The 15,535-nt window shown below is 38.4% G+C and overlaps 1 protein-coding gene across 2 annotated transcripts in view; it reads left to right on the forward strand.

The window, feature by feature from the left end:
- The window catches only part of LOC121370649 (xanthine dehydrogenase/oxidase-like), a 104,053-nt gene extending 90,637 nt beyond the window's left edge, over positions 1–13,416 (forward strand). Inside the window, exons 34-37 of one of the 2 annotated variants that reach the window (XR_005957711.1) lie at positions 121–288; positions 5,430–5,644; positions 12,174–12,330; positions 12,792–13,416. Coding sequence is in view for 1 of the 2 variants with exons in the window: in XM_041496028.1 (XP_041351962.1) it covers positions 121–288; positions 5,430–5,480 (219 nt within the window). In the remaining variant the exon portion in view is untranslated. Of the gene's footprint in view, positions 1–120; positions 289–5,429; positions 7,427–12,173; positions 12,331–12,791 lie in introns of those variants that run through there. The other variant, XM_041496028.1, reaches the window with a different exon arrangement.
- Positions 13,417–15,535: the final 2,119 nt, after the last annotated feature.

A 15,535-nucleotide genomic window follows, 5' to 3' on the forward strand; every position in this document is an offset into this window, starting at 1 on the left:
AGATAAACGTTATAAATATATTTATATATATGAAGCCTAACTATAACAATGCATTGAGAATAGCCATTTCCATATTAAGAATTTCAGAACTTTTATACCTATTGATTGTCTGTTTTACAGGCAATAGGCGAACCCCCTTTGTTTCTGGCCTCCTCTGCATTCTTTGCAATTGTGGATGCAATAAAATCAGCACGAGAGGATGCTGGGTGTTCAGCACCACTCCGACTCAACAGTCCGGCTACAGCGGCAGATATCAGGATGGCGTGTACAGACAGGTTCACTCAGCAGGTGAGTGGCTGTAGAGTGAATGAATGAATGAATGTTTAACGACACCCCAGCATCCAGAGAATGAAGATAATCTGACCTCAACCTCAGTTTCTTTTTAACTTCACTTCTTTTAAATTTACTAATTTCGGAACATGTTATATATGCACGCCTGGGAAACCAGAAACTCAACCACATGCTGAGAACATCAAATCATGCTGACATTTAAGGCATAGACCTGGTGACTTGAACCTGGCCACTTGAATGCGAGTAAGCATAAGAAAACACTTATTATACAAATTCAAAACCAATAATTGAAATTCCCAAAATGTTATTCCCTAACAGAAGTTGGCAAATTAAATTGATTTGTCTCCGGAATCACTTTTATTCTGAAGGCAAATTGGTGTCATGTGTGACTGGTAATCAAAGCAATTTTGATAATTTACCAAAAAATTACAGTCTAAATAATGATATAAGAATACCCTTGATGTCCAAATTCCATAACCTATTTAACTAGCATGTCGAAAATTACAAATTTACTAAATTTGACTGATTAAGGCCTTCTGACACTTGTTGAGACATTGTGACTAAAGTTGAGGTCTTATTAATTATATAGTTTTAAAAACTTTTCTTTTCAACATTACCTGTCCTCAAACAAGTGCACAGTTTTTAATTGTTATGTATGCCGGTCAACTTCTGCAGACTTCTATTGTTTTCTTTATCATTAAAGATTAGTTAACAATGTCAGCTGTTAATACTTTTCGTGTTGTGTGATCTTGTTCAGTTACTAGAAGTTAAGACAGGTTTCGACCTCCGTGATCTCTGTCCAGGCTGTTGATCGCTGTGCGAGATAGATGGGAGATATGTTCTTTATTTGCCTTTGAGTTCAAACCGTATCTTCGTGTCCTAGGCGTGTGGGCTAAGAAGGCCGAGTTTACAACGGCTCCAGCTCTGCAATGCAACCTTCCATTGTTGATTCGTGTCTGAATTCTTGAAGCAGATACTACTGATTATGCTTCAAGATACCTTCCCGATCTTGAATGACGCCATAGGTGCTAGTCCGTCGGCTTCCACTGACCAGCTGCTTCGGTTTCTTCCAATGGTGTTTGCTACAACCGTGGGTTTGGGCGATACGGTACCTGTGAAACCACGGGATTCTGCGACATCGAGTCGATCATCACACTCATCTCGAGAGACGAGCCAGCTGTCCACTACTCATCGCAGTCATAAACACCAGCTCCGCAGTATAGATCAAGCTTCTCGGATGGATGACGAGTCTTGATGGGACTGTACACATTCTGGATCACCACGGCCCTCCGGCGCAACTGATTAGAATGCCTGTATACGGTTTTCCACGGTCCGGTTCGCCATGGTTAGCCACTCTCCATGGTCTTCTGCTAGTCAGACTTCCATGACGACAAGTGGATCCAGCTTCCTTTCAACCTTCACATGGTTTGACGGATTCCGCTGGTATCGATATGTCTACACTAGATTCCTGATACAGTCCTTTGTCTATGAGTGACCCCAACACATTACCTGACAGCTTATTTTCTGTGACGTCCAGTTTTTACAGATCACCTGTTGATCGTCAGTTCGCCACTATTGCTGTTGTGGTGGAAGGATGATTCCTTTATTTCACAACTTCTGTTTGGGTTGCTCTTCCAGCTGCAGTTCCAGTTACAGCTTCTGTATAGGTTACCATAACAACTCAGTGAGTTTGGGGTAAACCTTGCTACACAGTCTTCGCCATGCAGCCAGCTGGGGGAAGTCGTCATGAGAGTTTCACTTGATGTCATCGGTTCGAAGTTACAAGCGTTCTGGTTTGGTGCTGAAGACAGTATGCTGGACTGGTCAACTGTGTTGCGACCCCATGCATTGGTCCGTCTGTTGCTCGATGAAGTTACCGAAATATCCAGCATGTCGATCACTACATCCGTTGGTGTTGTAAGTCAGTCGCTACTTCCGCTGTCTCTGGAAGTTATCAAATTCCCATTATGCGGTTCGTGTTTTTTTTACCACGACCATTTTACTATGGTCCATTGTGGATTATCAACCCACTGACGTTCACTGTGGTTACCGCCAGCGTTTATGTCTGATGCTGAGAAGATTTTCTTTGCTGCTGCCTCGCATCGGGTGGTGTGACTGCCATGGATACCAGCCGTTAGCTGTTTGCATTGTTTCACATCCACGTGTCTCGGGAATATAGCCATCAGTAACTGTTGACTATGTAACAGGATCACTGCTTCGATGTCCTGGTTCCTGCACCACTACTGTCTCATGAAGTGCGATAGCAAGATGACGTTAGCTGTTCATGTTGACTCCATCTTCAGTTCTTGCCACGTCTTCGCTGGACTGTCGATTCATTTGAGCCCTGCTGTGTATGGACCTGGGAATAGTATAGGTTCCCTCCGTCAGATGAGACAAGGTTCAGTCTGCAGTATTCAGTCCTGGCAGAACCTATGACATTCAACTTTTGACAACACCTGTTGGGTACCCTAACCCTGATACTCATGGCCATCTACATTTGTCGTCATCAAGTCTTCACTTTGAACAACCACGGATTGCTGATCAACTTTCTCAACAACCTCCGGTCCAGTCTCCATTAGTAGTGTCTCTTTGAGGCCGTTTTTAAACAACTCAACATCTGTTCGTCGATGCATCACTGGAAAGTTGGGGAGCTCATTTCAACACTCTGGGGTGATGGTCTTCAGACTAGACGTCTTCACACCAATGTGTTAGATTGCCTAGCCGTTTTCAATGCTGTCCCTCATTGGCGTCAGCAGTTGTATCAGTCAACTCATGGTAACCATTGACACCGTGATAGCTACATCTTCAATCAATCGGCAGGGCAGAACACATTCCAGCAGCCTGGTCCGTCACACCTATGGCCTGGTTGATTTGGTAGAGGCCATCCTTCTGCACTTTAGAGCCATCAATTCCAGGGGTGGCGCATGTTCTGGCTGACACGTTGTCCTGACCATCCACTTCGCAAGCCACTGAGTGGATGCTCAACCCTGATGCCTTCCGGGGGGCATGTGTGCCAGCTTTGGACACCATACGTCGACCTGTTCGCGACATGCGTTCAGTGTCAGCTGCAGTTGTACGTCTCATGCTGATGTTCTGTCAGATTCTTGGCCTGCACCCCGAGATGTCCAACGAATCGCCACCTGACGACTCGCCTTGACATTGTTGCTGCACCATTCTGAAGTTCACACACTGGTTTGGTGACAGAACAATTGTCCGGATAACATTACCCTTTTGCACTGCACATTGGTGTAACGTTTCCTTAATTGAACTAACAGATCTTTGGCGTACTAGAAAGAAAACACAGGGGGCTGTTTAGTTCAATGTTCTGGTGGATGCACCCATAACGTTGTTGATGTTTTTATTAACACTCTAATGCATTGGGAGGTTACCTAACACCTGCATTCCATGATGGCTATGCCTTCCCACCCTATCAGAACCTGCTTGAGATATGGCTTACTGGCTACTGGTCCGCTTCCAGTACTTTAGAGTCGTGCATGCCATTACTTACGGATGCCAACATCATCTGCATTGGTCTGTAACGGGCATCCTACGGAGTGGGGTGGGGTGGGGGCTTGCAATGGTCGGCCTATTATTCCACTGTCCGACTATTTCCAGTCTTGAAGACAGGTAATGTTGAAAAGAAATGGAGAAAACTTGAGGTGTTTTCTCTTTTATTAATACATTACTTGTCCTCAAGAATTGATTCTCGCCTGAGCCACCATGATTCCTGTTCTCCGTGCGATGGGATCAGGGAAAAAGAAGGAAGTTACAGTCACGTGACCTGTACTAGAGGGAACATGCCGTAGAAGAATTTAGGCCATCCCATTCGCTGTTGGGATGTTTGGACCAGAATACTAGCAGTAGGGTGGGGGGTGCACTTGTTTGAGGACAAGAAATGTATCCATAAAAGAGAAAACACCTCAAGTTTTCTCGAGGGTTTTTTCAGGATTTGTAAAAAATAGAATACTACATTCGTGTATGTGAGATACCATTTATGTTACAACTCGTTTAAAAATGTATCCAATTCTATTTCACTCATTATATATGTTTTAAAATAACTTTGGAAATGGTATCTAATATGGCCAGACACATAGTATCATCTATTTGTCATCATTTCTGTTTTTAAACCAAAACTTTATCTATTTCATGGTGTTTGATAAATTGGTCACAATATAACTTCACTGTATTAATGTAACTTTTCAGATTATTCATTGAATAGGTAAATGCGTAGGAATATTTCGTGGATTTGTATACTCTCGCTGATGCTTAAACAGTCTATAATATTAAAATGAGATTTCACAATCAAATGCAATGCGTTCGGAACTAATAATTGGACTGTGATGAACATTTTATGGTACTTCTGTTGAAATATGCCGCTTCTTGCTTAAACTATTTATTTCTGCATATCTAACATGATCTTGATTGTCCTAATAACCTGTTGAATTTAATACAGTACCTTTATATTACCGAGTATTACAAAAACAAATTCTGATATTACTGCCATTTTTGTAAGCTTGTTTCTGAAATGCATTCTGTTGATAGTTTGAATGTGTGAAACTTCAGAACTCTTCAGCTGATTCATGAATACATACAAGTATTTACTTGTCTCTGTATAGGATTTTTTAATTTTGGGTTATGGAGTGCACCGCTAATTTGTAGGTCGCTATATATACGCTCATAATTACATTTTATATGTGTACATTTGAAAAATAATTACTTTTTGAAAAGAGGAAGTAAGTTTAAGACAGAAATATCATTTAGTGTTGTAAGATGAGAGAGTACTTTTAATGTGACAACATGTCTTTGCTCATGTAGACGTGCAGTTTTGCAGAACTGGCATGGAAGGAAAATTCTCTGCATAATTTCCTATGTTTAGCCTTACTGGACCACACTACATTTCACGGTTCTGTATATCACCATGGTGTCATGGCCACCAAAACATTACGAATCTGGTCAAATATGTAAAATGACGAGCAATACGATTTCCATAACATAATCATCCTCAAATAGTTTTCTTTTGGTTTTATTTTAGCTTAAGAAATATTTATTGTCATGTTGCTGTGTGTTAAGTGTTTAGTTTGGCATTGAAAGTTCATTTCCTTCACAGTTTTAATGTTAAATGTTTCCCTTTTTTTCAGTTTCCATTGCCGCCTGAAGGGAGTTTCAAGCCCTGGTTTACCGTACTCTAATTTATGTTTCTATTGTGACCAGAAATGTTGTCAACTGTTCGTGTTTTTGAAGATCTCATGCTCCTCAGAAGGGAGGTGTAGTTTTGGTTTACCATACTATAATTTGAGTTTATTTTATCACCAGAAGGGACGTGAAACCTTGGATAACCAAGCCGTTGTTTCAGGTACTTGCCACCAGCGTGAATATGAAGCTATGGTTTACATATTGAAATATCAGTTTCTATTGCCAACAAGACAGAAATTGCACGTGAACCTTGCAAAACATTGTAAATGCAGTGATATCATATTTTATGTTGTTAAGTATTTTTAATTTGTATTTTTCTTCGCACATTCACGCACACAGCTAAATATATACATGCATATTACATGTACATACTAAGATACTTGCACAAATATGAATGTAAAAATAGGAATTCCAAATAAAAACAACAGTAATGAAGTTACTCATAATATGGTAATTCTAATGGCAATAATTTGCCTTAATTCATTGTAAACTAAAGATATATTGAAACTACTATAGCTGTTTTTTTTTCTCCACCTTTTGTAAATAACAGATATTAATAAATCGTTCTATACACCTTAGAAACCCATCACATTATAGCTGTCTTTTTTAATTTTTACGTAAACGCAGACGTGAGAAATAGGAGGATAGCTGGTCACTACCCACCTAACTGAAGATTATGCACCCTCCAGTTACAAGGTGACTTAATATATATAGTTTGCCTTCCCGCAACTGCTGGTAATTTCCAACACCTATGGGAAAGTGTTATACTGTCATTGACGTCACTATAGATTTATTGTAGTTTGGACTTTTTTTCTTGTTTTTTTGTTTGCTTTGTACTGAATTATTTAATTAGAATAGAAGTGTTATCTTATTGTAGTATTATATTTGGTATATTTGGTAAAAGGGCAGTCTTATCTTATTCTATTTGTGCCCCTGCTGTGTGGTTACACTCTTTTTAAATGGCTCCTTACCACGGTGCTGATGAAGTTATGTGATGAATAATGATGAAAGTTTTGCTGCAGCTAGTTCTCGCATCAGTTGTGGATATATTACTGAGGATTTTTATAAATCCATACCAGAATGGAGCTGTTTGTAGCTCACAGTAACCAGGTAGCTGTGGAAAAGATCAAGGTCATAGACACATAGAATGTTTTCTTTCTGAACAAAAATGGTATTTTAAACTAAAAATGGAAGCCACCCCACCTTCATTAGATACGGCCCTATAAAATATCTTAGTAATCTAATGGACTCAAGTATGTAGTTAATCAAGTTAAATTGGCTCATTAAACTGGTTTAATTTTGTGTGTTCACGTGTGTTCTGTGAGACTGCAGTATTGTGCGTGCTTACCCCCAACACAAACGCGCACACCTGTTTCTCTTTGTATATCGTGGTAGCAGAAAGTTGTGTTTTCACTTGTGTTCAAAATTCTCTCCTACTACAGCCATTACTGATGTTTTTATAGATATTGTCGTTATGAGGAGGGATTTAGCTCAGACAGCAGAGCGCTTAATGATGTATGTGTGTAAATGAGAACATTCTTCTATACAATTATTGTTATTGTTAATTTAACGTTATAATGCTGTCGTGGAGTTTTCCGGTCTTTTTTTTTGTAAATAAACACTGAACAGTAATTCCAGTGTGTGCTGGACACCACGAACCCATGTAGTAATCAGACTAGATTCCCTGGGCACGACACGTTGATTAAAACTTTTATTGAATATACGCAACTCATGGTGAAGAAAATGTTATAGTCGCATATCTGAGCTTATGTGTCCGGAATAATAATTATTATGTAAGTCTGTAATAAATATCATCCATCCAATTTATATAGCAAGCTATTATTGTTTATTAATTTAGAAAATGTCTTAAAAGAATACTTTTGAGTAATATAAACAATAATGAGAATAATAGAAGTAAATACATATTAAATAATAAGAAACGTTTTGTTTTTGTTTTCTTTCATTATGGAATGCTACGACAATATTACAGTGACAATTGGTGGGACAACAATATTACAGTTACAGTTGGTGGGACAACAATATTACAGTTACGGTTGGTGAGACAACAGTATTACAGTTACAGTTGGTGGGACAACAATATTACAGTTACAGTTGGTGAGACAACAGTATTACAGTTACAGTTGGTGGGACAACAATATTACAGTTACAGTTGGTGGGACAACAATATTACAGTTACAGTTGGTGAGACAACAATATTACAGTTACAGTTGGTGAGACAATAGTATTACAGTTACAGTTGGTGAGACAACAGTATTACAGTTACAGTTGGTGGGACAACAATATTACAGTTACAGTTGGTGGGACAACAATATTACAGTTACAGTTGGTGGGACAACAATATTACAGTTACAGTTGGTGACACAACAGTATTACAGTTACAGTTGGTAGGACAACAATATTACAGTTACAGTTGGTGAGACAACAGTATTACAGTTACAATTGGTAGGACAACAATATTACAGTTACAGTTGGTGGGACACCAATATTGCAGTTACAGTTGGTGGGACAACAGTATTACAGTTACAGCTGGTGGGTCAATAGTATTACAGTTACAGTTGGTGGGACAACAATATTACAGTTACAGTTGGTGGGACAACAATATTACAGCTACAGTTGGTGGGACAACAATATTACAGTTACAGTTGGTGGGGCAACAATATTACTCCTACAGTTAGTGGGACAACAATATTACATCTACAGTTAGTGGGACAACAATATTACAGCCACAGTTGGTGGGACAACATTATCACAGTGACAATTCCAGTTACTGTTTGTTGGACAACAATGTTACAGTTGGTGGGGCAATATTACAGTGACTGTTTGTGGGACAACAACATTTTTTAAACAATATTTATTGATGTTTATGCTAACGTTGGGGACAACAATTTTACAGTGGCAGTTGGTGGATCATTACAGTGACCGTGGGACAACTATATTACAGTGACAATTGGTGGGACACCAATATTACTGTGACATTTGGTGGGACAACGATATTACAGTTACAGTTGGCGGGACAACACTATCACAGTGACAATTACAGTTACAGTTGGAGGGATAACAATGTTACAGTTGGTGGAGCAATATTACAGTGACAGTTTGTGAGACAACAATATTTTGTTAAACAATATTTATTGATGTTTATGTTAACGTTGGGAACAACAATAATACAGTGGTAGTTGGTGGATCATTACAGTGACATTGGGACAACAGTTACAGTTACATTTAGTAGGACACCAATATTACAGTGACATTTTGTGAGACAACAATATTACAGTTACATTTGGTGGGACAACAATATTACAGTTACAATTGGTGGGACAACAATATTACAGTTACAGTTGGTGGGACAACAATATTACAGTGACACTTGGTGGGATAACAATATTACAGTTGATGGGCCAACAATATTACAGTGACAGTTGGTGGGGAAACAATATTACAGTGGCAGTTGGTGGGGAAACAATATTACAGTGACAGTTGGTGGGGAAACAATATTACAGTGACAGTTGGTGGGGAAATAATATTACAGTGACAGTTGGTGGGGAAACAATATTACAGTGTCAGTTGCTGGCATAACGATATTACAGGTGGGGCAACACTATTACATTGACAGTTGAGTGTGTGTGTGGGGGGGGGTGGGGGTGGGGGGTGGGGGGTGGGGTGAACAACAATATTACAGTTACAGTTGGTGGTACAACATCATTACTGTCACGACTACGTGAAGAAGGGCCCCTAATTTCACAATCTCCCAACAGAAATAATAACAAAGAAACAAAACAGTTAAGCTTAGATTTTATAGAAATATAGTTATCATAGTTCAGTAGATATAGTTAGATATAGTCATATTTAAACACTGGTAAATACTGAATACAGTTCAGTTCATGACACCAGACACCAGACCACAAACTCTTTTCAAGCTCCAGATACTTGAAATCCACTAAGTCAGGGTCGCAGTCATCAACAGGGTGGCGGTCTCCAAACAAGGTCGATCAGTCCTTGCAACCATGACAAAGGTAAACACCATTTTGGCGTTACACCATTAATATGACCACCTACCCCATTGACTCAAACGGCGACACAAATGCCGCCGGCAACCCTCAGAATCATACTACGAGCTTAAAACCAAAAATCGACCTGATAAATGAAATGAGTTAACGATTCAATGTCTACATTTGACACGATCATAAATATTGACTAATTATATTAACCAACTTTTAAAGTGTAGCAAAAATGACGTACATACTGGTTTCCGCATATAAAAAGTACATTTCCAGTAATAATGACTATATCCTTTGGTTGCATATTTACAACACGTCACATCTCACAACAATTCCAGATTACCAATATGTTGCACTATTACTAGTATACAAATATGTACAATGAACTATCAGACTGCGTTAACATGTCCGATATAGGCCAACAACCACTAAACGCATAATAACCTATATCGGTAATTAACACTTGTAACTAAGTTACTTTAATTTATACAAAAATAATGTACAAAAGAAATTACACTAGTTTCCATAATTTACAAATAAAACAAAATAGTTACAACACAATGCAACTCCAAGTATATAATACAACGCTATTTATAAATAATCCAAAACCGTACTTACTCCAGTTGTTGATGGCAAACCCTTCCATAACACCAAGTTACCACATGTCAACACACACCCATCGACGCGCGTGCACAGTATGTAACACAATGGGCCGATTTCATATGTCTGGGTTATCGGTGGGTTTTGGAAACATATGGTTTAAACCTAGGTTAAACCCGGAGTCATTTCACATGTCTGGTTTTCAATAACCCTAGTTTAACACTGGGTTACAATTTTATTACTTGTTTAAACCTGCCCTTGAGGTGGGTTTTCGCTGGGTTTGCTCAAAGTAACTTTTCTTCATGGATAATTTAGTCAGCAAAATCGTGTTTTACGTCAGTATTGCAGAGCCATGAAATGTGAACGTATTTTTAGAGATCATTTGAAGCCACTACAGAAGCGAATACAGGGTGGGGGTGGGGTGCGTTTTAGACAAGATGCCCTTTTTCCTTTTCTTCATAGCACGACTGTATAATTAGATACACTCCTTGACACAACAAATTATTCACTATGTTCGTGGCGAATGAACAACAAAGCGCCTGAGATATATAGAGCATAATAAACGAGATGCCAATTATTATCAAATTTATGTCCCGAGTCAAATACTGTTTAGTTGTCGTGAGCTTTAGCGAGTGACAAATGAAAAGTATTTCACTCGGGACATACACTTGCTAATAACCGGTACCGAGTTTGTTATTCTAGTTATTACCCCAACTATGTTTTCTCTAAACGCCTTTATGTTAGACGCACATACACGTACATGTAGGCTATAGAAACAATGTAAACTACTTTACACACTGTTCTTGGTATTGCTATAACTTTGCATTTTAATCACGTTCACAGATAATTTTTAGAAACAAAAGTTATCGTTATTCTGCTTAAAATATAAATAATGATTTGCGTTAAAATGACATTTTGTTATAAATTTAACATTAAAACAGTCGTGAACGTAAACTCATTAAAGTACATGACGTTATTTTGTGTGTTTGCCAAATCGTGATGATGTTATATTTAGTACCGACAAAGTCATTGGTTTGTCAGCGTCAAATCATCCAGTAATATTGTACGTCACACCACTGCAGAATATTTCTCATTGAGAAAATATGGAAAATATTTTTCCTGTCATGAGTGGTCACTGTGGTAATAAATATAGTTATTTACTAAATTAGTAAAAATAAGCATTTTCTTCATGGCGTATGAACTGCACGAAAACGGGAAGTACTAGCTTGGAAGTTGATTGGTTACCACCGGTATCAAAGCAATAGACTGCAGTCTTATAATGACATACTTTCATGTTTGTCTCGTCTTAATAAAGGAGGAACAAGGCGATATAGGTCCACAGTTTTGAAAATTTGACCATACGTTGTCTCGGTGCCCTAACGTGTACGCGTCCCATCTTTTTTTATATTATGTTAGATTTAAAGTGAAATGCCATTAAGAACGTTTATTGATACTTGCATTATTACCAACAGCTATGTAGGGTTCTGTAAGCATTTAACATGGATTATAACTAACATTGTGAGTAAAATTATGGAAATACATGGTGAAACGTTTTCATGCCAGCTCATTTTGCCGAAACATATCCATCATTTTTAACAGAATATGAAGGTTTGCTCCACACTTTGGGGGTGGGGGGGGGGGGGGGGGGGGGGGTGTGGGGGGGGGGGGTGGGGGGGTGGGGTGGGGTGTGTGTGTGTGGGGGGGTGGGGTGGAGGGTGGTGTTAGCTAATCCCCCACCTCGAACGCCAATGCTAATAATATACCAGTAACGAGTTTGAACTACAAAGTGATGAAGTGTAAGCTATCCCTCGCTTATGTCCCTTTCCAGATCTCCGGGTAACGCATGTAAAAAGCGTGGTTTTGTAAACACAGGTAAAACACACACATATGAAATGAACCACAGGTGTATGTCTTGCTCAAGTTTTTCAGCGTTTTACGTAAACCAGTGTCAGGACGATACAAACACTTGAGTAAAATACATAATCTACACAATATACCAATTATCTACATCTCATTAATACTTATACAATATAACATATTTACAGTAAAATATGGTTGTGACAATTACAGTGACAGCTGGTGGAATAACAATATTACAGTAGCAGTTGATGGGGCAACAATACCACAGTTACAGTTGCAAGGGGTCCAACCTAAACCGTATGACACGTGCTTGAACTTCGTATACCACTACCAAAATGGCGGATAAAGCTCGCTTCGATACACGACGGTGAGTACATTTTGTCTTACAGCTGCATGCTGAATGCCTTTCTGATTAAAATAATATTGCAATACGGCTCTAGAATGAATACTCTATCCATCTCTTTACGTAATTCTCGATTTTGTTCAACCAAAAAAAAAATGCTATTGAAGAAAAACCTCGTTGTTCTGACAGTCAAAACAAACATGATCAAAATATTTGGTGTTATTTTAATGAAACAAGTTATATTTATATACCTTGAAAGTGTCATGATGAAAACTTGTACACCCTGGGAGCTAAATTATGTAAATATGTTTTGAAAGTTATTTTATAATTGTTCATCCAAGACATTTCTTATAGTTTAGGCACATCTTCGTCTGCTCCCCTGGTTTAAGCAAAGATTTCGTTTACTTCAAAAAATTATATTTGAATTTGTACCCCTAAAATATCGTGATTATATTTTTCAACTAAAGGTGTGTTTTTTTTCTCAGTAATGTGGAGTCTTGATACCTAGAAGATCCAGTTCTGGCTGTGTAATCGTCGTACCCCAGACTTTACAAATTGCACAAATAAATGTTTCCTCAATCCATATAAGAAAGCATCTTCCATAGCAGATATCATCACAGAAGAAAGGAGAAAAGCGATTTAGGAAGACGTTGTCATTCGCATCTCAGAGTGTAAATAACAGTGATGATAATCATACATTTCAAGTGTTAGATGAACCGTCCCTTGACGCAAACATGTATACTGATAATATAACAGAAACAATGTCACTCTTCAGAAGCAGTGTTCAAAATGGCTTTTGTTCCACAAAAACCCCAAAACAAAACATTTCCTATGTATTATTTAAAGATACGCTAAAATGGCACTGTCACGGTAATTCATCCTGCATGAGGTATTCTGACGCCAACAAGGACTTGTTTTGGACAGGAACCCTTTTTGTTTTTTGGAGGTCAGTTTATCAGATTGATGAGAGGGTTTTCTCGCCGGGATATATCCTGGACCACCTCAAGGTAGATGAAGGAAAAATACTTCCTTCATTATGACTTGGAAACAAGGACAAATGCTCATGTGTTCAAATGTTACATGCAATTAAAATGTACACATAAACTAAGTTTCAACTATTCAAATGCGTTCTTATTTCTAACAAAACCCTAAAAAACCACCCCAAAAGACCTGTGAATGCTTATATATAACTGGTTTATGATTTGATTACATGTACCTTTATATTCAAAGGCAGCCTGAATAGTCTATTTATCCTGAAACTGCTCGTGTTACATCACTGACACTATGTGATACCACTGGCAGCAGTAATGAAACATTTAGGTATCACACTCCCGATGACAAACATCTCAGAGACTTTAAATGGTATAAAAAACGAATTGTGATGCAGCATTTTTAATGTGACGTCACAATTGTAATTCCTAATTTTTCTCTCTTCAGCTTGAAAAAATTAAAAACAAAATTTAGTAGAATGGCAACAGAAATGTAATGCAAATCCCCTCATTTATGAGATAAGTTTCTCAGTTCATGAAGGTTGACCATTTTACTTATGTCACTCACGTTAGTTAATTTTCAAAACGTCACCTAAGACTAAAACCCATGTCTTAACTAACGAGAGTTAGCAATAATCAACCTTCACTCGTTGTGGAGCTTTCATGTACACAATACAACTTATGTCATATTGTCATTAAATTTTGTCTAAACACTTCTGAAAACCCCAAGATGTAGGTCAAGGGTCAGTCAAGGTGACAATAACCTATTCGAGATACATGGCATACATCCATATACTAGGATTGCTGTTTTAGGTGTCCAGTGGGGACTAACAACAAACTAATACTACATTGCATTATAATGTCGATTTGTTCAACAATATATAAAAACTAGATCATTCATTCCAATGAATCTAGAAACGTGGTGTCCTTGCAGAGGACTCCTAGTTAGCAACTCTCGTCCACAGTCAGTGCACTGGTGCCCGCCTGGTCTGCCGTGATGGACAAACAGTCTGCGGACGGCAGACCTCCCAGAGTATAGTTGGCCGCAGTCTTCACAAACTGTTCTGAAAAAAACAACAAAATTTGGAACATACGATTAGGTGTCCTAAACCCGGGGGAGCAGACGAAGATATGCCTAAACTATAAGAAAATTCTTGGATGGATAATTATATAATGACGTTCCAAAACGTATTTGCTTACTTTAGCTTCCAGGGTATACAAACTTTCATCAAGACACCTTTTAAGTGTATAAATATAACTCGTTTCCTTAAAATAACACCAAAAACTTTGATCATGTTTGTTTTGGCCGTCAAAACAACCAGGCTTTTCTTCAATAGCTTTTTTGTGGTTTAACAAAATCGGGAATTAAGTAAACAAATGGATAGAATATTCATTCTAGAGCCGTATCGCAATATTATTTTAATCAAAAAGGCATCCAGCATGTAGCTTTAAAACAAAATGTACTCACCGTCGTGTAACGAAGCGAGCTTTATCCGCCATTTTAGTAGTGGTATACGAAGTTCAAGCATGTGTCATACGGTTTAGGTTGGACCCCTTGAGTTGGTGCGAGAACAATAATACAGTTGGTGGGACAGCAATATTACTGTTACAGTTGGTGGGGCAACACTATTACAGTGACAGTTTGTGGGGCAACAATATTACAGTGACAGTGGGACAACATAGTTACAGTTGGTGGGATAACTATATTACGGTCACACTTGGTGGGTTAACAATATTACAGTTACAGTTGGTGGGAAAACAATATTACAGTTAGCGTTGGTGGGACAATATTATTACAGTGATATTTGGTGGGATAACAATATTGCAGTTGGTGGGGCAAGACTATTGCAGTGACAGTTTGGGGGAGGGGGTAAAAATATTACAGTTACAGTTGGTGATATAACATTACAATGACAGTTGATGGGACAACAGTATTACAGTAACCGTTGACGAGGCAACAATATCACTGTTACCTTTGGTGGGACAACAATATTACAGTGACAATTGGTTGGATAACAATATTACAGTTACAGTTGTTTTGAAAACAATATTTCAGTGACAGTGGTGCGATAACGATATTAAGGTGACAGTTCCTGCTGTAGGTGTGTGTGGTACCGACCAGTATGATGTAATCCTGAATAAAACTGAATGCTGGAACGTTCGGAAGTCTTGTCATGTTATACTCACCTATATTAGAATAATATCCATAGGAAAAATCCACATAGATGCTTACTTGTGAT

The sequence above is a fragment of the Gigantopelta aegis genome, chromosome 4, assembly GCF_016097555.1.
Source record: "Gigantopelta aegis isolate Gae_Host chromosome 4, Gae_host_genome, whole genome shotgun sequence".
NCBI lineage: Eukaryota > Metazoa > Mollusca > Gastropoda > Neomphalida > Peltospiridae > Gigantopelta > Gigantopelta aegis.